A 26,900-nucleotide genomic window follows, 5' to 3' on the forward strand; every position below is an offset into this window, starting at 1 on the left:
ACAGTCTGAAACAATGGCTCTAACAGTAAATGCACCCACAACCCCTCAATTTCATTAGGTGTTAATTCTTAAGCAGAGGGCTCATAATATAACTATTAGCTACTTAATTACAGCTAATTTTAGTGCAGAGAGATGGGAAGAAAGTGTAAAAGGAAAAACAGACACACAGAGGAAGAATAAAGGATGGATCATGCAGTGAAGCCTTTCCTCCCAGTGATGCTGAATGTGACAGTCATGTACCAAATAAATGACAATTAAGACTTCAGTTACTATTCACAAACCTCAAGTTGTTCTACTCAAAACTTTGTGCCACTCAGATCATCAGTAGGAGAAAGGACTGTATACTCCTACAACTATACACTTGAAACTGTTTCTCTAAACTTTGATCCAAATGATATGAACAGTTTATGCACATAACTGTAGTCAATTACTACATTAGACTGAGTTGCCCATTTGAGCTAACGCTTGCCCAATTTCCTGAGTTGGAAGCTAGTATTAGAAGTGTACTAGCTGTTTATATGCTTGATTTATTTAACATGTTACGATAAAAATGGTTTAAGTATAAAAAAAGCAATGCGATTTGTTAGGCTAGAACACTGAGGGGTTTTTAATAACTAGAATTTCTTAGTAAATAAGAGTTGAGGGTTGCAACTCTGAGCTCTGCGTGCTGTAGCCACTTTGACTCCACCTGCCTCTTAAATGTGTATTCAGTGTTGAATGGTTACTGATATACTTTGCTTATAACACATACAGACCTACTATCACCAAAAATGTAACATACAAACAAGTAGCATTGCTACACATTGATAGTTTGTCTCATGAAGGAGATTTACCAAATAGCTGATTAATCCTATAACAAATATTTATAGAAATGTTTTCAATACATTTGGCAGTGTTTGTGTAAATGAATACAAACAAAGTAATATGGGAACAGCAAGTGGCCTTTAGGAACAAGAGCATTTAATAACAATTTTAAAAAATGTACAAAGTATTTTAAACAACTTGATCTTGCTCTTATATTTTACACTGGCTTTCAAGAAAGCCATTTAAAAACAACAACCATCCTCCCACTAAGAAATGCTTTCTACTAGGAGGATAAACTAATAGTGTACATTAAAAGTTTCCCTGCCTTTAAAAAAAAAAAAGCTCTTTTACAAGAAGGGGATAAACGGGTGGTTGGAAGGAAGATTTTAAAAAAAATCTGACTGCCAAAGCAGCCAGTACATATCCTGCTGTTCCATAATGTAAATAGGTCACTATCTACAAACATTATAGTTCAAGGTCCCTAAACTGCCTAGTGGATTTAGTCCATTATTCATTCCCTCGCCGACTCTTCTTATGGCTTTTCTTAGATCTGAAACAGCAACAAAATTACTTATGTCATTGTGTGTTAAAGATAATCTGAGACAACAGAAATTGTACATTGTTTTATGCAGGACAAACAACGTTACTATCATTCCAGTACTGGCACTGAGGATGCATCACTCCATGCTTAATAGAGAAAGCTGCCCCACAAGCTGTCTTGGCTTTAAAAGACCAATGATAGGAGAAAGGTGATATGAGAAGTCAGTACCCCCAAAAGTGGTGTGAAAAATCTCAAAAGTTCAGGTTCATTGTAAAGAAAGAAGCCCCTGTATTTGTTTGGAGGGACACTTTCACATAAAGGGACATCTTTAAGAAATAAGACAGCTAGCCTATACCTTTCAGGTGACTTAGAATGGCTTCTGTGTCGGTGGCTACGATGATGCCCTGTTGAGATAAAAGGTAAATTACTTGTGTGGTAATCATGAGCAGAACAATTACATGTTTAATTCTCCGTTTCCATTAACGCAGTCTGTGTCAATACCCTATGTAAAATGTCAAAGAATAGCTGAACACTTGTCCTCAGTGGGCAGTTAACTTTAAAATTTCTTCATAGATACTGAGTTAGTGGTAGAGCTATTTGAAAAATAAACAAACTTACATTGCAATCTCACATATTAAACCAGTTTGCAAAGTGTAACTATACAACTTGAGCCATTTAATAAGCTAAACATATTTACTAGCTGACAGCAGGAACTAGATTTTTCCACCACCAGGTACATTTCTGACACGCTTGCCATAAGTCACTAATAAGCACTAGAGTACCTGGAGATTTAGATCTTGATCTGTGGCGCCTCTCCCTGGACCTGCTCCGGTGTCGCCTTGGGCTTTTGCTGCGATGTCTCTCCCGACGTGGGGAGGGGCTAGTAGGAAGAAGACTGTTAGACAACTGAATTTTAAACAATTTTTATAATGCAGTTTTAAAGCAATAACTCTCCTACCTTCTCCTCTTTGGAGATCTGCTTCGCCTGTGAATTAAAAAGGAAAAAATAGAGTGGATGGATTTTTCAGAACTTTGGTGAAGCATTCACACAACTCACTAACAGTTTTAATTCTTTGCAAACATCACCAGATAAATATTATTTTGGGTGAAACTGTTTATAACAAAAAAAGATGGTTTAAATACATCACCTTCTTGGAGACCTGCTTCGACTCCTCCTGTATCGCAGAGCTGGAGATCTGCGGGGTTTATCTAGGTCTCTGTAGCCTCTTCTGCGATGATCAGGGGAAGGTGCCCTCTCCAGCTGAAAGCATTGCAAAAATATACAATTTTGTAAGAATCCCCTGACCTTCATATTAGTTATGAACCAGGATGACCAAGCAACCATTCAAAGATCAGTAGCTTCTACTCAAACGAAGTACTTTAAATAAAATGAAACTGCCTGGCTTTGATGATTGTGTGGTATACACATACATTGAAATTAAGGCAACCCCTATCTTGCTTCTCTCTTACCCTCCAAAAAACTATATCAAAATGGACAAACTAAAAAAATCTGACCATCATAAGCTGATAATTTTTTATAGGAATCCATTTAAATAGGAAAGAGTAGATTCAAGTTAGTAGAGTTCAGCAAAGAATAATCCTGAATAGAGTATTTTGCTGCTATTTTATGACCAAGAAAATTTCCATTGGCATGGTACATGAAGATTTCTTCTCCACTCATGTGAGGACTACAGGTAAAGGTCAGGCCTCCCCACTTCAGTTAGAATCATCTGAGAGCAGTTTACTGCATAAGAGATTTCAGCACCAAAAGTAAATATCTCTTTAAAATAACAGAAACTGTGGGCTAATTCACAAACCTTCTCATCTTCCTCCTCCTCCTCCTCACTGGACTCTACATCATCCATATCTTCTTCTAAAGCACTAACCCGAGTCTCTAGTTGTTCCGCTTCTTCCAGAACATAACGTTTCTAAAAGAAACACCAAGTTTTCATCTTATATAATCCAAATACGAACATACAGTACATCAAAATCAGACTAACTTTGCACTTGACAGGCCCTTAAGCTGGTAATTTAGAAAGCTCCTAATGTGCTATCATTAACAAGGCATTGATTACCAGCCTACATACCTGCAGTCGAGGCAAAATGATATCACACACACGTTCACTGTGAAGGAGTTCATCAATAAACTCATCCACATGCATCAGCTCAAATTCTGGAAGAAAAATAATTAGTATTTAGAGCAGTCACCTTTACCCTAAAAGAAAAGGAGTACTTGTGGCACCTTAGAGACTAACCAATTTATTTGAGCATGAGCTTTCGTGAGCTACAGCTCCTCCTTTTCTTTTTGCAAAGACAGACTAACACGGCTGTTACTCTGAAACCTTTACCCTAGTTACTCGCATTTAACATTTGTGAGTCATTCCATGCAAAGTGCTGAATAAAACTAATCCTCAAAGTTCCAAGGGCTGGGAAGATTATTAAAACTATTTTATAGATAAGGAGATCATGGCAGAGCTATAATTCCAAAGTTCCAATTCTGTGCTCTGGTCATACCTCTCTTCCCTTGTCTACTGAAAATCAATTCCATGTTACAAACAAACAAGTTGAAGACACGTACACAGAATCAAGGCAGCTGATTTAATACTGCCTAGGCAATGTAGCATGTCTAGGATCAGTGAATGAACAGCAGTAATCAGTGAATAAATACAAAAGCAATATACCAGAGAGATACTCTTCCCCCACATACTTTAGCCTATGTTGATAAAGTATACAATTAGCATTGCAGACGTCTAGATTCCTGATAAAAGGCAGTCTATGCTGCAGTACCTAACGCTGGTTACATAAGCAATTCATACATACCCCCATTTCTGTTTTGACTTTTTATTTTTCTGTAGTCATTGTACAGTGGTTCAAGGTACTTGTAGCAGTCAATGGCAGTGCCAGTCAATCTCATATACAATGCACCAAGCATTCTGACATATCTGGAACACAAAATGTCACATAGTAGTTTACAAATCTGATCATTCTGCACAGATAATCTAAAACTCTACATTTTTCTCAGAGGCAGACTGATTTAGTACAATAAACACAATATGGGAGACTGCTCAATTTTTCTCATTTAGTATCCAGTCCCACAAGCCCCTATGTGGATTTTGCACATGCAGGGACTGCATTATCAGTCTCGCAGCTGAAGAAAATGCTAGACCAGTGATACTCAGACTGAGTCTTAAATGCCTCTCCTGTGGCTCTTTGCAGCACATGATATTAAAACATTGTTTTAAGTATTAACCAATTCCATGATATGATAAGATAATACTTGGGTCAGTCATTTTACTGTGAGAATATATAAATTAAATATTTCCTGTCATACTGTTTAAATATGAATATATATACTGTAGTAAATGAAACAATGACTTCACACTACTGTGGCTCTTTTAGGTAATGCTGATCACTAATTTGGCTCCTGAAACACTGAGGTCTGAATATCACTATGCTAGAGGAAACAGGTGAATCTGATCACCTTAAACACAAGTGAGTGTAATGGTAGAAAGGAGAAATGGTGTCACTGAGATGAGTAGTTGTAACAGGGAAATTTGCATGGTGTGGAGCACATTTTTGGAGAGCAGGCATGGAGAAATGCATGATTTGTCCAGAGGACTCTACTATGAACAATGCATGGGAGAAAGACTATTAACTGGCTTCCTACTGCTGCCAAGCCTGGCACTCCAAGCCACTTTATCTATATTACCCATTCTTTTCCTGTTTGCTTTCAGTTTGTGTCTCTGATATGACAGCTAAAGAAAACAACATCTGCTTACTTGAAATCCTCATTCTTTATAAACTCAACAATGATGTCCTTTTCAGGCTGGATCTGCAGCATTTTCAGGGTCAAGCAGAGGAATGGTGTAGGCTTGATGTTTCCACCATAAACGCCACCAACATATCTCAGTTCCATGGCTTTATCCACCACCAGCTCAGCTAGAGTAGGGGGTTACGAAAGGAATTACAGGCTTTAAACTAGAGCTAAGCACGTTGTCAGCTCTTAACGAATATCATCACCCCTTCTAGAGCCCTAGCGGGGCTCGGGGCAGAGCACAGGAGGGGGATTTGGCCGACTCACGCTGCCCGGGGCGGGGGTGGGGAACAGGCCTCTGGGAAGCCAGGAAGGATTCTGCCAGCCTGGGTCACCGCCTGCGCCCACATCAGGGGCCCAACAGGCCGACCCCGCGCAAGAGCCCCCTCCAGCGCTTGGGCTCGGGGATGCGGATGGGGCCGACGACACCCCGCCAGCCTCCCCCCGAAACCCCAGCACCGGGCAGGCTGGGGCGCCGCCGCCTCTACCCTGGCCCTTCCAGCCCCGCTTCCTCCCCCGCGACCTCCCCCAGCCCGGCCCGGCCCGGCCCCCCTACCAGTGAGGCCGAAACACTCCTCCTTCCAGTACTTGGACTCATAGATGCGGGTGCGGATGATCTTCTCCACCAGGTACTGCGGGTTGGTGCCGTGGATGCTGTGCGCGTCCTTCACCGTCCGGTTCGCCATGGCCGGACCGAGAGGAAAAAGGAACGAACGGACTTGAACACCAAGGCGCTCACATTCTTCCGCTTCCGGGGAGCACGACTCCGCTTCCGCCGAGATCCCTCGCTTCACTTCCGGGTCTGTCTCGCGGCGCGGGGGAGGGGAGGAGTTTGTCTTGTCGCCGCTCGCCGGCTGCCATCTTAGCTTCGGGCAACCCGCCCGCTACGGGCTTCATTGCGCCCGGAACCAAGATGGCGGCAGGGCGCGCTCGCTCGCTCCCGCGCGCGGGGGGTGGGCGGAGCTTGCAGCTGGGTTTGGCGCGAAATTCTATCCTGTGACTCGGTCATCGCGAGCCACCGAGCCGGCCTGGGGCTGAGCAGGTGAGGAGCGGGGGATGCTGCGCGGGGTCCCCCGTTGTAGGAAGGCTCGGGGGGAGAGCCCCGGGAGCGGCCGGAGCAGGCCCGGCTTGTTGACCTCTCTCCGCGGTGGCGGTTGGTAGAAACCCCGTGGAGCGCTGCTCCTGCTTCCTCCTTCCCTTTGTTTCTCTCAGCTATAGGGTCCCTAGGGAGCCTCTGCCTGGGGGTCTCAGTGGTGGGGGGCAATGGCCGAGGCAGGTCCCCACCCCAGTCTGACACCTCCTTGGTTCCTTGGCTTAGAAAACAGCAGCTGTGACTTTGGCCTTGTCTACACGTGGCGTTACTCTAGAATTATTGTGCTTTAAATTCACGCCCACCCTTAATCCGGATTAATTTTCCAGTGCGGACAAATCCTTACTTGTTGGAATTTTGCCTAGCATTCGCTCGGGGCTTGTCTAGGCAAGCGTTTAGATCTAACCTGCTGCGCCCTAAGTGTCCATGTGGAGCGTGCTGCTGTGCTGCAAAAGTTCCCTGGTGCATTTTAATCGACTCCAGTTTCAAAGCAGGGCAGATGAAAGCGCATTAAGGAACTGATCTCCATGTGGACACTTAGGGCATGGTTGCCTAGATTTACGCCACAGTTTGCTGCAAACTAAGGCCACGTCTACACTATGGGCACTACAGTGGTACGCAGCGTCAGGGTTTAAATTCTCAGAGATTATTTCCTGGAGCCTCTCACACCTCCACCTCCCCCCCACACACACACACACATTCGGGGCTGCAGGGGCAGGGATCTCATGGCTTTAGCCTCGCCCGGGAGGTGGAGTGGGGGGTGCATCTGGCCTTCTGCTGTGGGTTTGAAAATATTTACCGGAACTCCTCCTCCTCCCCCCCCATAGGGCTAAAGCCCCAAGACCCCGTCCCACACAGCTGAATTTAAGCCTTGTACTGCCCTATAGCGCCATAGAGTTTCCACTCAGTGAAGGAAGGGTTTTTTCCATTACTATAAGTAGTCCACCTCCCCAAATGGCAATAGCTAGTTGATGGAAGCGTTCTTTCATGATCTAGCTGCTACACTGGGGGATAGGTTGGTATAGCTACAACACTGGGGTGTGAATTCTTCATGCTTCTGAGAAACGTAGCTATATAGATATAAATTTTAAGTGTAGACAAGGCCTAAATTTTCATGTAGACAAGCCTCAAGTCTAACCGAGGCTGGAGCCCTGCCTGGTGCTTTTTCGTGTCTTGCATAAATCTGACATCTCGAAATCTTAGGTCGACCTAGCTACCTTGTTCAGGGCTGTGAAAAATTTCACGCCTGATGCAAAGTAATTAGGTTGATCTAACCCCCACTGAAAACTCCAGTATGGTGACTGAAGTATTATTCTGTTGACCTAGCCCCTGTCTCTCAAGGTGGTGGATTTACTACAACCACAGGAAAAAAAAACCTTCTGTTGCTGTAGTATGTTTCTATGCTACAGTGGTGTAGCTGCAGCACTTAAATTGTAGCTATACCCTAAATAACCTGGGGAAGATGGTTATGGGTCACAGACCTTGGGTGTAAATAAAACCTTTAAGTGCACCATGCTGTCAGGGTTCTGTGAATAGTGTATTTCAGAAAAAAAATACTTTAAAAATCTTCTTGTGTTTGAAAAGATTTTACTGGTACTTTAGTCTGCATGAGTGCAGCAAATTGTGGGATCTGGACCAAAACCAGCCTTTTTTGAACAGAAGACTTTAAATATATCAATTTCTGGTGGTTGGTGGACCCACACCATCAATTTCTGCAGAGTTTGAAGGGATGAGTCTGAAAATGTTTTATCTTCTATTGTTACAGTAATCTTAAGTGTTGTTTGTAACAGACTAGAGAAAAAATTCTTTTCAGGGCTCTGGGTATATCTCAGCATATCAATTCTTTGCCATTGCAGGAGTCTTGGGCACTGGTACACCTCAGTCTCTTCTGTTTTTTGCATGTGGCACACAATAGTTCAGTCTCCTGAGGGTTATAATACTGTAGTTTAATCCTGGTTATTGGATTCAATACATGGGTAAATGTGTGGGGTTTAGTGGCCACGAGATGATCAGATGGTCCCTTCTGGCCTGGCAGCTCTTTTTGTATAAATTTCAGTTTCCTCTTGTGTTTGTGTGGGTCTTTGACACAGTAACAGAAAGAAAAACATTTCAAATGGGCCCATTGTCCTAGATGCTATACAGATATAGGGAGATAGATCCCAGACAGGAAGAGCTCACAATCTAATGTGGTTGTAAAAAGCATAAATCGTGGTGGTACTCAGGCCATTGTAATACCTTAAACTATTTTAAACTCTTTTGAAATTGACTAGATTTATGTTTGTCCTCTTTGCTACTGTCAAGGACTATGCCCAACAACAAGTGCATAAATAATAATCATGTGATTTTTCTACTGCTCTTGGGGAAAAAGCTGAGCCATCAGCAGAAACAGGCATTGGAGTTATTTGTGGGGGAGGAAGATATAGAAAAGGGAGTTTGGGAGGACTAGATGGTCCTTATCTCACGGCACGGCCTGCTTGCAACAGTCAGGAGGATCTTGGTGAGAGACAGAAGAAGGACCTTCAATCCTGGCAGTGACTTTGGAGAGCGGTGAAAAGACAAACACGTATATCTCATTTCCAGCAGCTACAAGGGTGCTTCATATTTATCAGATCACTGTTAGCCAGCTGCTGATATGAAAAATAGAGGCCCCAGTGCAGGGTCCAAGGACAGTCTGCTATTAAAAATCTCTGCATCCTCTCTCTTTCCAGTACCAGAGAGGCTGAGTTTTCTCAGTAGGGCATTGCTGGTTGGGGGGAAAGGAGAGTTTTTCCCACCTTCATGTGCTACTGTTGGGTACAGAAATGACTATTACTGGTTCTGAACCTTGAACCAGTATAATCAGAGGGGAGAAATCACACATTAGGATTTGTTTGAGTGGCTCAGAGGTTTTGAATGTTAGAAGTGGTCCTGGTGGAGATGTGTTAGTGAAGAGGGTGCAAGTTGGGCATTCTCAGGTGCAGTTATCACATGGTTCTACAATTTTACCACATGGGTACTGAGCCCTACTACATAAAATACTGGTCTGTAAAAATAAATATTTGGCATTTTCAGATTGCCTTTCACTGGAATGCTCAGAGTGCTTTATAAAATGTTAAGGACAAAATGTTCAAACTTAGGGCCTAATGTTAGGCACCCTAATAAGAGGCTTGATTTTTTTCAAAGGTGCTAAGCACTCTGTCCCATGGAAATCACTGGAAGCTCAGCACTTTTTAAAATCGGACTTCTTTATCTAGGTGCTTAACTTTAGTGACCCAGTTTAAATATTTTTTTCTAATTCTCTTAACACCTCTGAAATATGTAATAATTTCAATTGACAGCTGGAGAAGCTTGGGCATGGAGAGGTCCAGTGACTTGCCCAAGATAACTCAGTGAATCAGTGGCAGAGCAAGGAATTAAGAATCCAGGAATACTGACTCCAGTTTGTTGCTTTGGTCATTAGACAACACTACTTGCATTCACCAGCAAAATTAATTTGATACGTTCTAAAATCTCGCCGCAGAAATCATGAATACAAGACAGCAATGCAAGCGCATCTACTCATGGGTTGGAAGAGCAAAGAGCTCAGACCAGCAACTGAAGACCTTTCAATATAGGTAAATAATATTTATTTTAGGCTGAGACAGAGACTCCTAAAGAAACATGCCATTTTTTTTAGGGAGTAATCATGGACAAAAGTGCTGTAGTAACAACTAACTGTATTACTAGCACTTGTGTCAGGTATATGTAACAGGGTTGGAATAAGCATAAGCAATATCTTATGAAAACCGTCATCTCAAATAAGGCTCAGTGCTATTGCCTTGTATGATATTGTAAACATCAAACAAGACTGGCCACAAAGCTCTTGCATTGTAAATTAGACATCTTGGCAACTGGATAAGGTATTCAACACTCCAACCTAAACAGTTTATATATATGCTCTGTGCTGTTGTATTTTCTGCATCTACTGGTGGAGGTAAGTGACTCTTGTGGTGTGGGCTTGAGTTTGTAAAGCACTTTGTATTCTTTGGGATAAAAGGGATTATAAAAATGTAAGTCTGTGACTCTTGGGAAAAAAAGGGGGGGGGATGGGATGAGGGCAGGGGCTTGTTTCTGATAATTCCTTGGTAGTATCACTGATGTAACTCCATGGCTTGCATGAAAGCTAGCTAGCTGTCCGGTTACTCATGGATTCTGACCTACCTACATTAGTTGCTGTTGTGGGTGAAAAGAATTGAAACATTTGAGGAGGAGACATATGCATGGACTTTGCAAGGAGATCTGGCAAGAGGGCAAGAACAAGATCCAAATCTGACTGACTGACTTAACCTGATAGTCTCTGATCTGTAAAGAATATGAAATGAATTTGTTAATCTATATGTACCTCCATTTTCTAGGGGGGTCTTGATTAAATCAGAAAGAAGTCTAACAGAAATGTGTATACTACTTGGAGAATTTGTTTTAGTAGAAGGGGAGAATGCGGATCAACCTTTTGTGGCAAAACTCCTGAAACTATATGAAGATGGTAAGAGCAAGTATTTTCATTATAATAGTTCCATTGTGCCTTCTATCTGGGGATCTTAAGCCACTTTACGAACGCTAACTAAACTTCTTCACCACTGTCAGATAGGTATAACATTAGGGATATTGAGGCAGAGAGAAGCTAAATGACTTGCCCAAAGCTACATTGTAAGTCAGTGCCAGAACACAACTCAGGACCTAAGTCATTTAAAACAAAAACATCATCATTTTAATTAATTGACAGCTTTCCCAAATTATTGGTGATTAAGTAGTAGCTGATCTCTCTCCCCTCACTCCAGCATAGATACAATAAAACATTCCTGTCAAGGTTCCTTCCCCACTCTGAACTCTAGGGTACAGGTGTGGGGACCTGCATGAAAAACCCCCTAAGCTTATTTTTACCATCTTAGGTTAAAACTTCCCCAAGGTACAAACTATTTTACCTTTTGTCCCTGGACTTTATTGCTGCCACCACCAAGCATCTAACAAATATAACCGGGAAAGGGCCTTAAGTTACAAAAAGACACAAAAACAGGAATATACATTCCATTCAGCACAACTTATTTTATCAGCCATTTAAACAAAACAGAATCTAACGCATATCTAACTAGATTGCTTGTTAACTCTTTACAGAAGTTCTGGCCTGCATTCCTGCTCTGGTCCCGGCGAAAGCAACACACAGACAGAGAGAACCCTTTGTTTTCCCCCCCCTCCAGCTTTGAAAGTGTCTTGTCTCCTCATTGGTCATTTTGGTCAGGTGCCAGCGAGGTTATCTTTAGCTTCTTAACCCTTTACAGGTGAAAGGGTTTTTCTTCTGGCCAGGAGGGATTTAAAGGTGGTTAGCCTTCCCTTTTTATTTATGACCATTCCAATATAACTCAGGATGGGACATCTTGTTACATATAATATTTCAATAACAAATAACATCTCAGGATTAAGTATACAGTTCGTAACCCATGAAATATATGTGTTTGTGGTCATTTAGACAATGAGGATATAGATGTTGTATGTTGGACTCCTACGCCTTGGTGGCCAGCCAGAAGAGTGGAGGTAGCATAGGTCTTTGAGACTGGATGCCTGGGATAGGCCACACTGAGAATGTCACACTCAGGGCAGACTGCAAGAAACAGGGCAGACAATCCCCCAAAATTGGAGGTTTATTCTATAATTAGTCTCACCAAACCAGTATCAAAAGAGCTCCTGCAGCAACATACAGGTTAACAAGAAGGCAAACACAGTCCCCTTTAGGCATTACAGCCCTTGGCTCCCATCTAGGCAAACAGGTCTAATATAGTGAGAGGTTCCTGAAAACCCGAAATTGTTCCCGAAAACAATTTGCCATATGTGAGGTTCTACTAATCCCAAAGGATCAGACACTTATCCCTAGGTCAGTATGTATCTCAGATCTTACCCAAACATCATGCTGTCAGCCAATCCTTAGTAAACTAACTTAAGATTTATTAATAAAAGAAAAGAAGAGTTATTGAATAGTTAAAATATTATATACATTACAAATGCCTGCAAGGTCCTTATATCAGATTTGTGGCAGTGATGGATGAATCTGCTGGCTTGCAAAAATCTCTGGAATCATCCCAAAAGATTAGAATACAAATGCAGTTTAAATGTAAAGTCTGCTAGAGTCTTTCCATGCATTTTCCAGGGTATTCCAAATAACTACTTGGAAGATCTCAATCCCATGGCTTAAACTTTCCCTGTTTAAAATTCAGCAGACTAGAGGTGCAGGACCAGGCCGGAGGTTTCACTTTTATAGCTGGCTGTCAGGCTGTCAAGTGTTTTGAGCACAGCATGTGACTGAGGATTCTTCCTTGTTGAGGACACACTGACCCACCACTTTGAAGTTAACATTCAATTTCCTGTGCATACTAGGTAATCTAGTTACACCATAAGGCAACAGCCGGTCATTCATTATAACAAGGATAGATAAGCTGAGGACAATTAGATAATATTATTAATTTCCTGCAGTGTCTCACATCTTTGATCTTAAGGTTAACTGAACACAGTTGCATACATAATGTAAGGTAATTAAGACATGAAGAGGATTTAATATCTAAAATCTAATTTGGTAAACTTCTAACAGGGTACAGGTACCCAGACAAACACATTTAGCATCTACCCTTGATTTCTGTTACTACAAATGAATGGGTTAGTGATTGCTGGTCTAGTACGTTTCTTTGATATTCACATACAAGTGAATTGTCCTGATACAATTGTAATGCCTCTTGTTAAGTTGTTATGGGTTGTACACAGGTGTCAAGGTTCCTCCCCCACTCTGAACTCTAGGGTACAGATGTGGGGACCTGCATGAAAACTTCCTAAGCTTACTTTTACCAGCTTAGGTTAAAACTTCCCCAAGGTACAAATTACTTTTATCCTTTGCCCTTGGAATATCCACTGCCACCACCAAACTCTAACTGGGTTTACTGGGAAACATAGTTTGGACACGTCTTTCCCCCAAAAAATCCTCCCAACCTTTGCACCCCACTTCCTGGGAAAGGTTTGGTAAAAATCCTCACCAATTTGCACAGGTGACCACAGACCCAAACCCTTGGATCTGAGAACAATGAAAAAGCATTCAGTTTTCTTACAAGAAGTCTTTTAATAGAAATAGAAGTAAATAGAAGTAAAGGAATCCCTTCTGTAAAATCAGGATGGTAGATACCTTACAGGGTAATTAGATTCAAAACATAGAGAATCCCTCTAGGCAAAACCTCAAGTTACAAAAAAGACACACAGACAGGAATAGTCATTCTATTCAGCACAGTTCTTTTCTCAGCCATTTAAAGAAATCATAATCTAACACATACCTAGCTAGATTACTTACTAAAAGTTCTAAGACTCCATTCGTGTTCTATCCCCGGCAAAAGCAGCATACCGACAGACACAGACCTTTTGTTTCTCTCCCTCCTCCCAGCTTTTGAAAGTATCTTGTCTCCTCATTGGTCATTTTGGTCAGGTGCCAGCGAGGTTACCTTTAGCTTCTTAACCCTTTACAGGTGAGAGGATTTTTCCTCTGGCCAGGAGGGATTTTAAAGGGGTTTACCCTTCCCTTTATATTTATGACAACAGGTTAGATGGTTTGCCAGTGTCACCACTTCTTTATCAGGCATTATGGCATTGCATAGCTAGAGACCGGTAATGAGACTTCTTCCTTTCATTCAATTTTTGAACATGGTGATGTAGTTGGTTCCTCCTTTTTGGAAACCTTCTCAGGAGCTTCTTAGTGAATCAAAATGGGGCACTCGCAACATCACTGGCATCACCTAGTGGGGTCTGATTAGGTCACCTTCATGCAAATGAAGAACTTCCCCATCCCTGTAACTTTGGGCTCAGAAAGTCCACAGGTCCAAAAATATACTGATAGTCAGGTTAATACGTATTTTGGGATATTTGAGGTCATAGTCCACAGACGTTATCTCAACCATCCTAAACTCCCAATACAAAAATAACTTCAAAAATACAAAGCTAGAAAAAGATTGGAACTGAAATCATACAAATACACCAATCAGATGTTCATTCAGCCATGCCCAGAGAGGGAGGGTTTGTGTTTTACAGAGAGATGCTTATAACTTCTTTATATTTTGGTACTGAGCAGCAGGTCAATTTTGAACAGCATTTTTTTGACACACACACAATCTGGGAGAAAGGTTAGACTTTAACTCACAGTAAAAAAGTATTTTCCTCCTAAAATCACAATTTTGGGTTTCAATTTTTATGTGTAGGCCTGTCAGCTTCACAATAGAATAGACACATAAGAATTGCCATACTGAAATAGACCAGTAATCCATTTAGTTTTATATCCTTTCACTGATTGTGACCTGAAGTTTTTAGACAAAGCCTCAACAAACCCTATAGTGAACACTTGTGGAATAGCGGTTCATAACGTGAATTTCTTCTTAACCTTTTTCAAGTAAGGTAGCCTTATGTGCTGCAGCACAAGGATTTATATGCCTTCTATTTTTGTCTAGCTAGAATGACTGTGGCTATTAGTAATTGAGCGGAAGGATGATCTTGGAGTTAAGGCACTGGGCTGGGACCTAGGCATTCTGGATTCAATTCCTATCTCTGCCAAAGACTCCCTGTATGATCTTGTGCAAGTTAATTAACTTCTATGTTCCTCAATTTCCAGTCTGGAAAATGAGGATAATAGTACTTTCTTTCTCCCTCTCTGTGTCTGGCCTACTTAGGGTGTATCTACACTACGAAATTAGGTCGAATTTATAGAAGTTGGTTTTGTAGAAAGCGTTTTTATACAGTCGATTATGTGTGTCCCCACACAAATGCTCTAAGTGCATTCAGTCGGCGGAGTGCGTCCACAGTACCGAGGCAACCGGCAACTTCCGGAGTGTTGCACTGTGGGTAGCTATCCCCCAGTTCCCGCAGTCTCCGCCGCCCATTTGAATTCTGGGTAGAAATCCCAATGCCTGATGGGGCAAAAACATTGTCGCATGTGGTTCTGGGTACATATCGTCAGGCACCCCCTTTCCTCCCTCCCTCGGTGAAAGCAATGGCAGACAATCGTTTCGCGCCTTTTTTCCTGGGTTACCCGTGCAGACGCCATGGAGCCCGCTCAGCTCAGCGTCACCGTATGTCTCCTGGGTGCTGGCAGATGCAGTACTGCATTGCTACACAGCAGCAGCTCAGTGCCTTTTGGCAGCAGACAGTGCAGTATGACTGGTAGCCATTGTCGCCGTACTCGAGGGTGCTCTTTTAGCCAACCTCGGTGAGGTCGGTCAGGGGCGCCTGGGCAAACATGGGAGTGACTCAGCCAGGTCATTTCCCTTTTAAGTTTCGTCTTATGGCAGTTCAGTCCTGCCGGCAGTCATACCGCACCGTCTTCTAATGAGCAGCCAGGAGATGACAATGGCCAGCAGTCATACTGCACTGTCTGCTGCCAGCAAGATGTATAAAGATAGATGAAGTGGATCAAAACAAGAAATTGACCAGATTTGATTTGTATTCATTTTCTCCTCCCTTCTTCCCTCCCTCCATGAAATCAGCGGCCTGCTAAACCCAGGCTTTTGAGTTCTATCCTTGAGGGGGCCATTCTGTTTCTCCTTGATGCAAAGCCACCCCCTTCGTTGATTTTAATTCCCTGTAAGCCATGTTGTCAATCGCCCCTCCCTCCATCAGGGCAACGGCAGACAGTTGTTTCACACCACTTTTCAGCGAGATGCCATAGCACTGGGAACATGGAGCCCACTCAGATCACCGCGGCAATGATGAGCACTATAAACACCGCGCGCGTTATCCAACAGGATATGCAGAACCACAACCTGCAAGAAAAGCGAAACCAGGTGAGGAGGAGGCAACTGCAGTGCCGTGACAAGGCTGATGAGGACATGGACTTAGACTTCTCACAAAGTAGGGGCCCCTGCAATGTGCACATCATGGTGTCAATTGGGCAGGTTCATGGTGTGGAACCCTGATTCTGGGCCCGGGAAACAAGCACAGAGTGGTGAGACCGCATAGTGTTGCAGGTCTGGGACGATTTCCAGTGGCTGCGAAACTTTTGCATGCGTAAGGGCACTTTCATGGAACTTTGTGACTTGCTTTTCCCTGCCCTGAAGCGCAAGAATACCAAGATGAGAGCAGCCCTCACAGTTGAGAAGCGAGTGGCGATAGCCCTGTGGAAGCTTGCAACGCCAGACAGCTACCGGTCAGTTGGGAATCAATTTGGAGTGGGCAAATCTACTGTGGGGGCTGCTGTGATGCAAGCAGCCAATGCTATCACTGAGCTGCTGATATCAAGGGTAGTGACTCTGGGAAATGTGCAGGTCATAGTGAATGGCTTTGCTGCAATGGGATTCCCTAACTGTGGTGGGGCGATAGACAGAACCCATATCTCTATCTTGGCACTGGAGCACCAAGGCAGCGAGTACATTACTGGCAAGGGGTACTTTTCAATGGTGCTGCAAGCACTGGTGGATCACACAGGACGTTTCACCAACATCAACGTGGGATGGCCAGAAAAGGTACATGACGCTCGCATCTTCAGGAACTGGTCTGTTTCAACAGCTGCAGCAAGGGACTTACTTTCCAGACCAGAAAATAACCATTGGGGATGTTGAAATGTCTATAGTTATCCTTGGGGAACCAGCCTACCCCTTAATGCCCTGGCTCATGAAGCCGTACACAGGCAGCCTGGACAGTAGTCAGGAGCTGTTCAACTAGAGGCTGAGCAAGTGCAGAATGGTGGTAGAATGTGCATTTGGGTGTTTAAAAGCGCGATGGTGGAGTTTACTGACTCGGTTAGACCTCAGCGAAAACAATATTCCCATTGTTATTACTGCTTTCTGTGAGCTCCACAGTATCTGTGAGAGTAAGGGGGAGACATTTATGGCGGGATGGGAGGTTGAGACAAATTGCTTGGCCACTGATTACGCGCAACCAGACACCAGGGCGGTTAGAAGAGTACAGGAGGGTGCGGTGCACATCAGAAAAGCTTTGAAAACCAGTTTCTGGAATGTCCAGGCTACGGTATGAAAGTTCTGTTTGTTTCTCCTTAACAGACCCCTTCCAACCCCCCCGATTTCACTCTACTTTCCTGTAAGCTAAGCACCCTCCCCTCCCCTCTTCGATCACTGCTTGCAGAGGCAATAAAGTCATTGCTTCTTCATGTTCGTGCATTCTTTATTTATTCATCACACAAATAGGGGGATAACTGCCAAGGTAGCCCGGGAGGGGTGTTGGAGGAGGGAAGGACAAGGCCACACAGCACTTTAAAACTTATTGAATGCCAGCCTTCCGTTGCTTGAGCAATCCTGTGGAGTGGCTGGGTGGCCAGAGGCCCGCCCCACCGCATTCTTGGGTGTCTGGGTGAGGAGGTTATGGAACTTGGGAAGGAGGGCGGTTGGTTACACAGGGGCTGTAGCGGTGGTCTGTGCTCCTGCTGCCTTTCCTGCAGCTCAACCATACGCTGGAGCACATGAGTTTGATCCTCCAGCAGCCTGAGAATTGACTCCTGCCTTCTTTCAGCAAGCTGACGCCACCTACCATCTTCAGCCTGCCACCTCTCCTTGTGGTCATATTATGTTTTCCTGCACTCTGAGATTGCCTGCCTCCACGTATTTTGCTGTGCTCTGTCAGTGTGGGAGGACAGCATGAGGTCAGAGAACATTTCATCACAAGTGCGTTTTTTTCAGCTTCTAATCTTTGCTAGCCTCTGGGAAGGAGAAACATATGCAGCTGGTGGAAGGAAAAAAAGGGAGCGTGGTAGTTAAAAAGACACATTTTATAGAACAATGGGTACACTCTTTCACAGTAAACCTTGCTGTTAACATTACATAGCACATGTACTTTCGTTACAAGGTCACATTTTGCCTCTTATTGAGGGTACGCCGGTTGGTGTGAGGGATTACTCACGCAGGGCCGGGCAGCAGAATTCGGCTTGCAGTAGCCATGGTAAACCACGGTCTTTTGGCTTCTTTAACCTTCATAACATGTGGGAATGGTTTCAAACATTTGGTAGGTTCGCCTGAGCTCCTTAATTTTCATGTGGCACTGCTGCAGGTCCCTGTTATAGCCTCTGTCCTTCATGCCATTGGAGATTTTTTCAAATATTTTGGCATTTTGTCTTTTCGAACGGAGTTGTGCCAGCACGGATTCCTCTCCCCATACAGCGATCAGATCCCGTACCTCCCGTTTGGTCCATGCTGGAGCTCTTTGGCGATTTTGGGACTGCATGGTCTCCTGTGATGATGAGCTCTGCATGGTGGCCTGTGCAGGTGAGCTCGCCACACTGGCCAAACAGGAAATGAGATTCAAAAGTTCGTGGGCCTTTTCCTGTATACCTGGCCAGTGCATCTGAGTTGAGAGCGCTGTCCAGAGCGGTCACAACTGAGCACTCTGGGATAGCTCCCGGAGGCCAATACCGTTGAATTGTGTCCACAGTACCCCAAATTCAACCCGGCCAGGCCGATTTCAGCGCTAATCCTCTCATCGGGGGTGGAGTAAAGAAATCAATTTTAAGAGCCCTTTAAGTCGAAAAAAAGGGCTTTATCGTGTGGACGGGTGCAGGGTTAAATTGAGATAACGCTGCTAAATTCGACCTAAACTCGTAGCATAGACTAGGTCTTTGACTACATGCTTAGGGATAGAAGGCTCTTTCTTACTATGTGTATGTACAGTGCCTGACACAATGTGGCTTTGATCTCAGTTGGAGCCTTTTGGCCTGCTATAATACAAATAATGAATAATAATGCTATAACTAAAATTAGAGTTTTGAATGCTGATTCAATTTTTCCCTGTTTCCCTCTGCTGTAGGCTCTCAAGAAAAGCATGCAGTTGTTCAATGGTTCTCTCGTATTACAGAGCTACCACTCAATAAACGGAAACTGCTGCAAAGAGAGGTTTCTTCCCAGGAGATATTTTTGGATAAAGGTCCTGGATATGACACTGACATAAATGTGGAGACCATAATTAAAAACGTGAAGGTGTGTACCCAGGTCACGATCTGCATGCAGGAAAGGAGGGGATGGAAGAACTTTGGAAAGCCTAAAGCAAGGGTGGAACTACTTATTTGCCCTCATGAAACCTATTTGAATTCTTAATGCAGCTCTGTAGGGATGTTGGGAATCATTAATACTTATACTCCTGGGGGAATTCTGCACATCTGCGGACGCACAGAATTTTTCTGTCCTGCATAATTTTATATTTTTCCACAAAAAATACATTTTGCCTAAGTGCTGCCTTTTGGCCACCAGAGGCAGAACTGTAGCACTTCTGGGGCAGAAAGAATTCCTCCCCCCCCCGCCCCCAATAAATAAATAAAATAAAATGTCTAGTGCTGCAGAATTCCTCCAGGAGTAGAAGTTCATCACAGCACCCCGCCCGCGGAGCCAGGTTAGAACACAGTGGGGCGCACACAGCTGCTGGGGGTGGTCACAGACTGGGGTTCAGAATGGCTAACGGGGGGACAGACTGGGGCATGGTCTCGGGAGCTAGTGGGGTGACAACGTTGAGCATGGGGGAGGGGGGATGCAGAGACCTGTGGGGATCGGAGGGGAGGGGGCAGATGTGCCTGACTGAATGGGAGAGGCTTGGGGTCAGCCAGGGTCTGCATGGGGGAGGTTTCCCAACTCCTTAAGAATCTCCCCCCCTCCCCCCCCCCAAAAAAAAAATTCACCCACCCACCCACTCCACTCAACACCCTCCACTGCTAGGCTCCTTCCTTCTCCCTCAGCTCCTCTGTTTCCCCTGACTCACCTAAGCCTATGCATTACTTCTGACAGGTGCAGGAAATACAGTTCTGTATTATAGTTTAAATAAATAACTCAATGTTCTGTATTAATATGCCTAGTAAGGAATCTGTCAAAAAAAAAATTACCAGAATCTTTTTTTTGCTGTGTATTGTTACAGACATACTTGTTGACAGAATTCCCCCAGGAGTAGAATACTTAATATGGTCTAACAACAGTGTCCTCTGTAATTCTTCATTACAGGTGTACCAATAGCACAGTCATGGGATAAAATGTTAAGATACGTGATTAGGAAAAATAACAAAGAACTAAGTAAACAGCAGATACTAAAGGGTGACTTGATATTTTTCTCCATTTATAGGTGATACCTTTGGCCCCAGAGGAGGAGGTGCCTGTTAGGTCAAATGGAAAACAGATATTCTTTGTAAAGGAATCTTGGGATGGGAAATGCTTTAAGCCTCTGTCCCCTGGCTTATTGTCTGAGCTGAAAGAAGCAGAGAAAAAGAAAAGAGTTGGCAGCCCAAGCCCTTTAACTGACTGCCAGGTGTTTTCTTCGGACTTCATTTGTTCCTTGAAAACAGAGACTAACAGAGTCACTCGGAGTACCATGAAAACCAAGAACATTCAGATGGAAATAGAATCAAGACACTCTGCTTCCAAGTCCTCCCTGTCTAAGGAGAGACATTCCCAAAGGGTGGCAAATGGCATTAACACCCCAGGAGCAAGGAAGAAGTTACAGCTAAACAGTATGTACACAGCAATACTTTATCCAATGCAATACTTTTGGTTTTACTAGTAATTTGGCAACTAGTAGTAAACCTAATAGCAGAGTTGCTGGACCTGGAGACTGAAGTCTTGTGTTTATTCATAGTACAGGGAGAAGCAGCTCTCTGAGTAACTCCTGTGGGCCTGGCCTTCCTCTAGCTGCTGTGATCTCACTGCCAGGTCTTTTCACTTGGGAATGTGGTAAAGGGGGCTTATAGGGAGTACAGTCTTTCAGCAAGTGGGTTCTTGTTTTGGGTAGTAGCAGCGTCAAGAGCAAGAGTCCCATCTCTACCTGCTTCATAGCTGATCCAGCCACTGAATATGTCATAAGGAATAGATATAAAATGCTGACCAGTGTGGGATCAGCACATTGAGGATGGCTACCCCTTTCTATGCAGTTGACTATTGATCATCGTCCCCTTAGTAGCTGGCCTTTTGAGCTGTATTGGAGATGTATTTTGAGGTGTATTGGAGATCTTTATTACTGCCTGTCATGACAGATTTTCTGAGTAAATACTGTAGGGAATTTTGCACTGAAGGAGTTATCGTTGGGCAAAGGATGTCACATAAAGAAGAAAATAAATAATCCGAAAAGGTAGTCTGGTTTTCTAGTAGATGTAACCCGTGTGCATGCAATATGGCTCTTTGTCCCCTTTTAGTTTCTAGACCAGGTGCAGTGGTTGAAGACTGCTTCCACCTCTAAGTTAATGGACCTGGATCTTTAACTCAAGCAGTAGAGGTTTGTTCTCTTAGATACAGAGACCCTGGCTTCAGTCCCTGCATGTGACCCAGCCACTTAGCTATGATTAACACAATTGGCGGGCCACTCTCGGGTTGAATTGAAGGAGGAAGAAGTAATAGCACACTCCCCTTCTCCACCCTCACCCTAAGCCCCAACCACCAGGGACTGTACTCAATACATTGGGGAGATCTTTGGAATGATTGTCCCTCTTCTTTCTTGTATTCTTTGATCAGTGAAATAGTAAACACTGACACTTAAACTAGCCTCTTTAGGCTTCAGAGTTAATGCCCTACAGAGGAACAAACTTTATCTATTTATCTTGCATGTTGCTATTATTTCAGGTAGTCCAAAGGCTCAGCCATTGCATTGAATTGCATTCTGTTCATGTAGTAATGGTTACATTTGCAACAATAGGGGCTAGAGATGTAATCTGCATTTTAAATGAAAGATGATATACTGCAGCACAAAATCCATGTGTGACAGAAAAGTGCTGGTTTGCCAAGCTGCCAGAAGTCAGCCCAATTTGATCCACGTGCTTTAATGGGATGTCGCCTGGGGAATCCATTTAATAATAAATTTCAGTGACTGCTGCTTAGTTAGGAAGTATTAGAAAAAATTTCTTGAAGTGGGGAAGGATTAGCCAGTGCTGAAGTTAGTGTGGTGGTCCATTGTGGGATTCCATGTTTGTGTCTCAACGATTCTATATCAAATGTGCTCAGTTTACAAGCAAAACTTATTTCCAACTGGCAGTCCTGGAAACTCAGTCTGGGATCTGAGTCAAGCTGGGTTCTTTCCTTCTCTCATATCATTACCAATGATAAAAGTTCTGTAGGCCAGCTTTTGTTCTTAGTAATGTCCTTGTGCATTCCCTAGAGTCTTGCATAGATTTGCAGACGTTCAAATAATTGGAATCTTTGTAAACAGTTTTATAACTTTAATAAACTTTTATAAGCAGTTTTGTTTGCACAGGAAGGAATTACATTCAGCTCCCTCCTCTCTCAGCTGTGTTGGCTATGCATGGATAACAAACAAGCAGCAGTAAAAACATATTTTAATTACTGTAGCAAATAGAATGTCTCAGTTCAGGTGTGGGGGAGCAAATCTGCTAACTAAGAAGGTGCAATTTTCATGTCATTTTCAAGAGCAGAAGAATGCTTTGGCTCAGGAATGATATAGGTTTGGATAGAATTATAAAGCTCTAGTTGTTTTTTAATACAGAAGTTGCAAAACAAAAAAGAGTGCAGTGAAAATTAATTGGTCTGGTAAGCATAGTATTTTTGTTTGAATGACCTTTGTAAATTGGGGCCATTATTTAAAGGGGATGATAAACTGTCTGTAGGAGTACTAAGAGTTAGATCCCTTTAATTTCAAAAGTACTGGTTTGAGGTTGCTGTAAATCATGCAATGTTCCTGCTATGTTGGTGATTGTAAAATATGTACATCATCTGTCAAGCGGGAGTGTTGGGCAATGGATCAACCAGCACATACACATTGTTGATAATTTCCCTGCTCTGATGTCTGTCTCCTGTTATGAAGAGTAGGTGGGTACTTCAGTAGACACCGAGGGTCAGATTATTCCAGTCTACTGGTTAAGCATATGTTTAGGTGGCTACTTTGCATTATGGCCTGGCTAGATAAGAGACTGTTTAGCTGTGTGTGTGTGCAATCAAGAATACACATACGTCTGGATGTTCACATGCAAGCTAACGCTCAGATGAGCTTATACTTGGGAAAGAGGGAATATGGGGCTTGAAAATTCAGACCCTAAATCTGTGTTCCATCTTCTCACAAAAGAAATGTTTTTCATATTAAGTAGTTCAATTATTCATCCTCCATCATGTAACCCTAAAAAGCAGTTAGATTATATGCCATGAGTGGCTTGGCAGCTAAGAGTTAACCAAATCAGCCATATTAAAACTTGGTGACCTTTTGTTATGGTGTTGGTTTTTAGGTCCTACGAAATCTAGAAATAAACTCACAGGATGCGATGTTTTAGAACTCTTGGGTGATGACTGTGATGCTTTAGAGGCCCTGGAACCATCAGCTACCAAGAGAAAGGTGACATTCACTGAGATTTTGGGCTCACCTCCAAAAATATCTCGCACCAATGGTGAGCCAGACTCACCACTGAGTATCAGGGGAGACTGGACTAAGCTAGCTGAAACAATAAGGATATCTCCCTACAGAAGGGGCCAAGATTCCAGCCTGAAAGCCAAGAATCTTGATGGGAAAGATGATGACACATGGTAAGTGGCAGCATTGTTCTAATGCATCTTTGATTGGCACCCCTGTTCTTTGTATCTTGTTTCCCCTTTTTTAAAATAAATCATTGTCTTGAAGCAAGATATTATCAAAGATCCTGCAGGAAAGAGCAGGTGCTTCCTGCAAGGATGTCACTGGTTAACAGTAGATGTTCTTTACAGCAAATTGGGGGAATCCATATAAAAACTACACCCTGAGAGACAAAATATTGGATATGAGGGTTGGTAACTGAGTATTCAGTGCCCTTCCAAAAATACTTACAACCTAACACTTTTAATACTGGGATTTTGGGAAGACTTTTTAGCTTTCATTTTCTTTTCCAAATTGGTTGCTATTTCCTCTATCTGCTTGGAGTAGTGGGGAAAGCTTTACCATGTTTTATATTTTATTTTGCTCCCATTATTCCCTGCCCTCCTACTCAATTTTTATTTTAAAAAAATCCCACTTTGAACAATTTTCCGATCACAGGAGAGTACTGACAGTCTGTGAAATCCCAGAATATGCTCAAATGCTTTGCCTGCTACTGATGTAGAAAAGCTTTAATAATTACAAGAGGCTCCATGGACCTGGGTTATGGAGGAGCTTCCAGAGCAAAAGGGTACATGGAGGGGGAGGAATGTAAGGGGTTTGGAAAATGGGGTTGTGGGCTACACAGGTCAGGATGTTAGAGTGAGAAGTGTAGGGGTCCAGGGCAGATATGATGGGGATGCAGAAAGGGGAGGTGGTCTAGTCATGTTGACCCTTACAAGTCTATACACTGCCATCATAGTCTCTTCCTCTCCTCATCAGTTTCCCCTCACTTGATGCATATATACCCCACAGCTCTCATATCACCCCATGTGTGTAAGCTACACATACACACATATATATAGATAGATAGATAGATCTGCTCAAAGATAGCCAAGCTATATTGGGCCTCATAAAATTTGTCATATGAGTCCTTCTCCAGACTTTATGTGCTAATCTATTTAAGTTTGTGGCAAATTAAAAAAAAAAAAAAAAAAAATCTTCCACACAAGAATCTTAATTAAATTTGCTCAGTGTATTTTCTATCAGAATAATCGCTAAAAATCACAACAAGCAGGAAAAAAATCAGGTCGTCTTTATATTGTACATCCATAAAAATGCAAAAAGGGACACATTTTTCTTTACATGTCCTTTTTAAAGAAGTGTTACTATGGAGCAAACATTTGATGGAACTAAATTTGTTAGTCTCTAAGGTGCCACAAGTACTCCTTTTCTTTTTGTGAATACAGACTAACACGGCTGCTACTCTGAAACCTGACATTTGATGGAACTGTGATCTAAAGTCTTTTGGTCACACAGTGTTGGTGTGCTGTTAAATGTTTGTTGTGTTGTACACTCAGAGTCTGCAATGTAGTGCAATTAAGAAATCTAAAAGAATAAAGAGGTATCTGCAATGAATTAAAGTGAGCAATTCACCACAATATGGCCCATCTAATGGACAATTTGTATTTGTAATGCTATAGGTAGATGTCCCTTTTTTTTCATCAGGCATTTGAACAGTAGAAATGAAGAGGAGGAAACTGAGGAGAGAACCAGGGAATCCAAAAGAACAACCAAACAAGCAGCTACTTCCAAAAGCAATTCTAAAAGCGACACAAAGTAAATCCTGATATTCAAATGATGTTCACATGTCTTATGTTCACTTATTCCAAGAGTGATTTTTCGGTCACTTGACATAAAGACTAGATACAAATAGCTTTGTTCTTTCTCTAGTTTAGCTGAGGAGCAAGAGCTGAAGACCAGGAGTCCAGTGGTGATCCCACGTTCTCATAGGAAATGTGTGCAGAAGACTACTGCTCGCATTGCAGAGCAACTCCAGTAAGTTTTCTCCATTGTGTCTGAGTCAGATTGCCATTGGTGGCTTTCAGCTCTGAGTGTTGACGTAGTCTAATGTTGAAATGCAAATCAAATGAATCTCATTCATGCAAGGAAATAGTTTGTGTGATTGCAAGGCAAATTGTTCTCAAGAAAACAATTCAAAATCCTTCTGCTGCATTTTCAAATTAATTACTTTCATCCTTTAATTAAAGTAAACTGCAAGTAAAAAACAAGAAAAATTGTTTTACCCATTACTGTTGTTCTGTGATGTATTAAGACACTCATTTGTTTTGTTTTTTTTTCCCAAAAATGCTTTCTGCATATTGTTTTACTTGATAATTGGGATTTGATGTTTCCACTCTTCTTGCTGGTGGATTCTTTGAGAGGTGAAGTGAAATGGTGACATCACCAATGGCTGAAGCCTGAGTGACAGTTTTTCTAGTTCTCATCTGAGTGGGAGAGGGGTCTTGAGTCCAAGGTCCTGTCCATGGTGCAACTTTTAGTTTAGTTTGTAACCTGGTAGTTACCAGGCCAGTGGTCTCTAAATAGGTTTATGTTCACACTTCATATAAAAAACTTATTTAGTAACTGAGGACTAACAGTGTTCACCCCTGGAGCGCTACCAGTTCAGCATGCTTTTTTGAAGTTCAAACAGCACTCTCTCTCTGCCTGTGTACCCAGTTTGACAAGTCCTCCTCCTTCCCACCTATCTAGTGCCCTGCCCCATATGCAGATGCTGCTGCTCTGTATGTGCATCCACCACGCACTGTTTTCCCAGAATCCAGTGAATTAAGGGTTAGACAGCATAGTAGGTTTGGATGTGCACAACTGAGATAGCAAGACCTCTGCTGTGTGAACAGTTGATGATGCCATTAAGTGGTTACAAAATCATAGTTAAGTGATGTAGTGCAGACTGGCCTTACATTAGCAGTCCTAAGAGGAGCAAGAACCTGATGTTTCTGATATTACCAATGGGGAGGGGAAGGAGGAAAGGGAATATATGTATTTGGAAACAGTGAGGTCATCTTCACACGTCAGAAAAGAAGAGTAGGAAGAGGCACAAACTAAATTTTACTTTACAGTTTGCCTTTAAATATACAGATAAAATAAATATGGTGTGGACTGTATCTTCTGTTTTAACTTGCAAATAAACACAAAAAGATTTGGTTCTATTTTAGGATTTTATATTGCAGCCCATCACCATAATATTTGAACACTGTCCATGTAAAATGATAATAGCGGTCCCAAGTGGGCTTTGTGAGGTCACTTTTTTGCATGTTGGTGTAAAAAGTCTGCTTGAAGCATCTGGAGTGAATACGGTC

The 26,900-nt window shown here is 42.7% G+C and overlaps 2 protein-coding genes across 4 annotated transcripts in view; one reads left to right on the top strand and one right to left on the bottom strand.

The window, feature by feature from the left end:
• Nucleotides 1-943: 943 nt before the first annotated feature.
• On the bottom strand, nt 944-5,917 carry PRPF38A (pre-mRNA processing factor 38A). Its single transcript, XM_084635954.1, has 10 exons — nt 5,716-5,917; nt 5,125-5,284; nt 4,166-4,287; nt 3,433-3,518; nt 3,163-3,273; nt 2,494-2,606; nt 2,304-2,330; nt 2,128-2,225; nt 1,701-1,749; nt 944-1,354 (listed from the first exon to the last, which is right to left on the bottom strand). The coding sequence occupies exons 1-10, from the start codon at nt 5,843-5,845 to the stop codon at nt 1,312-1,314; spliced, it is 939 nt and encodes a 312-aa protein (XP_084492080.1). The 5' UTR covers nt 5,846-5,917; the 3' UTR covers nt 944-1,311.
• Nucleotides 5,918-6,062: 145 nt separating this feature from the next.
• Nucleotides 6,063-26,900, top strand: part of ORC1 (origin recognition complex subunit 1) — a 35,127-nt gene continuing 14,289 nt past the window's right edge. The window contains exons 1-8 of one of the 3 annotated variants that reach the window (XM_084635951.1): nt 6,063-6,201; nt 9,567-9,842; nt 10,623-10,750; nt 19,030-19,199; nt 20,326-20,710; nt 23,423-23,717; nt 25,249-25,359; nt 25,474-25,578. In XM_084635951.1, coding sequence (XP_084492077.1) covers nt 9,754-9,842; nt 10,623-10,750; nt 19,030-19,199; nt 20,326-20,710; nt 23,423-23,717; nt 25,249-25,359; nt 25,474-25,578 — 1,283 coding nt within the window. In that variant the 5' untranslated portion in view covers nt 6,063-6,201; nt 9,567-9,753. The remainder of the gene's footprint in view (nt 6,202-9,566; nt 9,843-10,622; nt 10,751-19,029; nt 19,200-20,325; nt 20,711-23,422; nt 23,718-25,248; nt 25,360-25,473; nt 25,579-26,900) is intronic. The other 2 variants (XM_084635952.1, XM_084635953.1) reach the window with 2 other exon arrangements.

The sequence above is a fragment of the Lepidochelys olivacea genome, assembly GCF_965140295.1.
Source record: "Lepidochelys olivacea isolate rLepOli2 genome assembly, chromosome: 8".
Taxonomy (NCBI): Eukaryota; Metazoa; Chordata; order Testudines; family Cheloniidae; genus Lepidochelys; species Lepidochelys olivacea.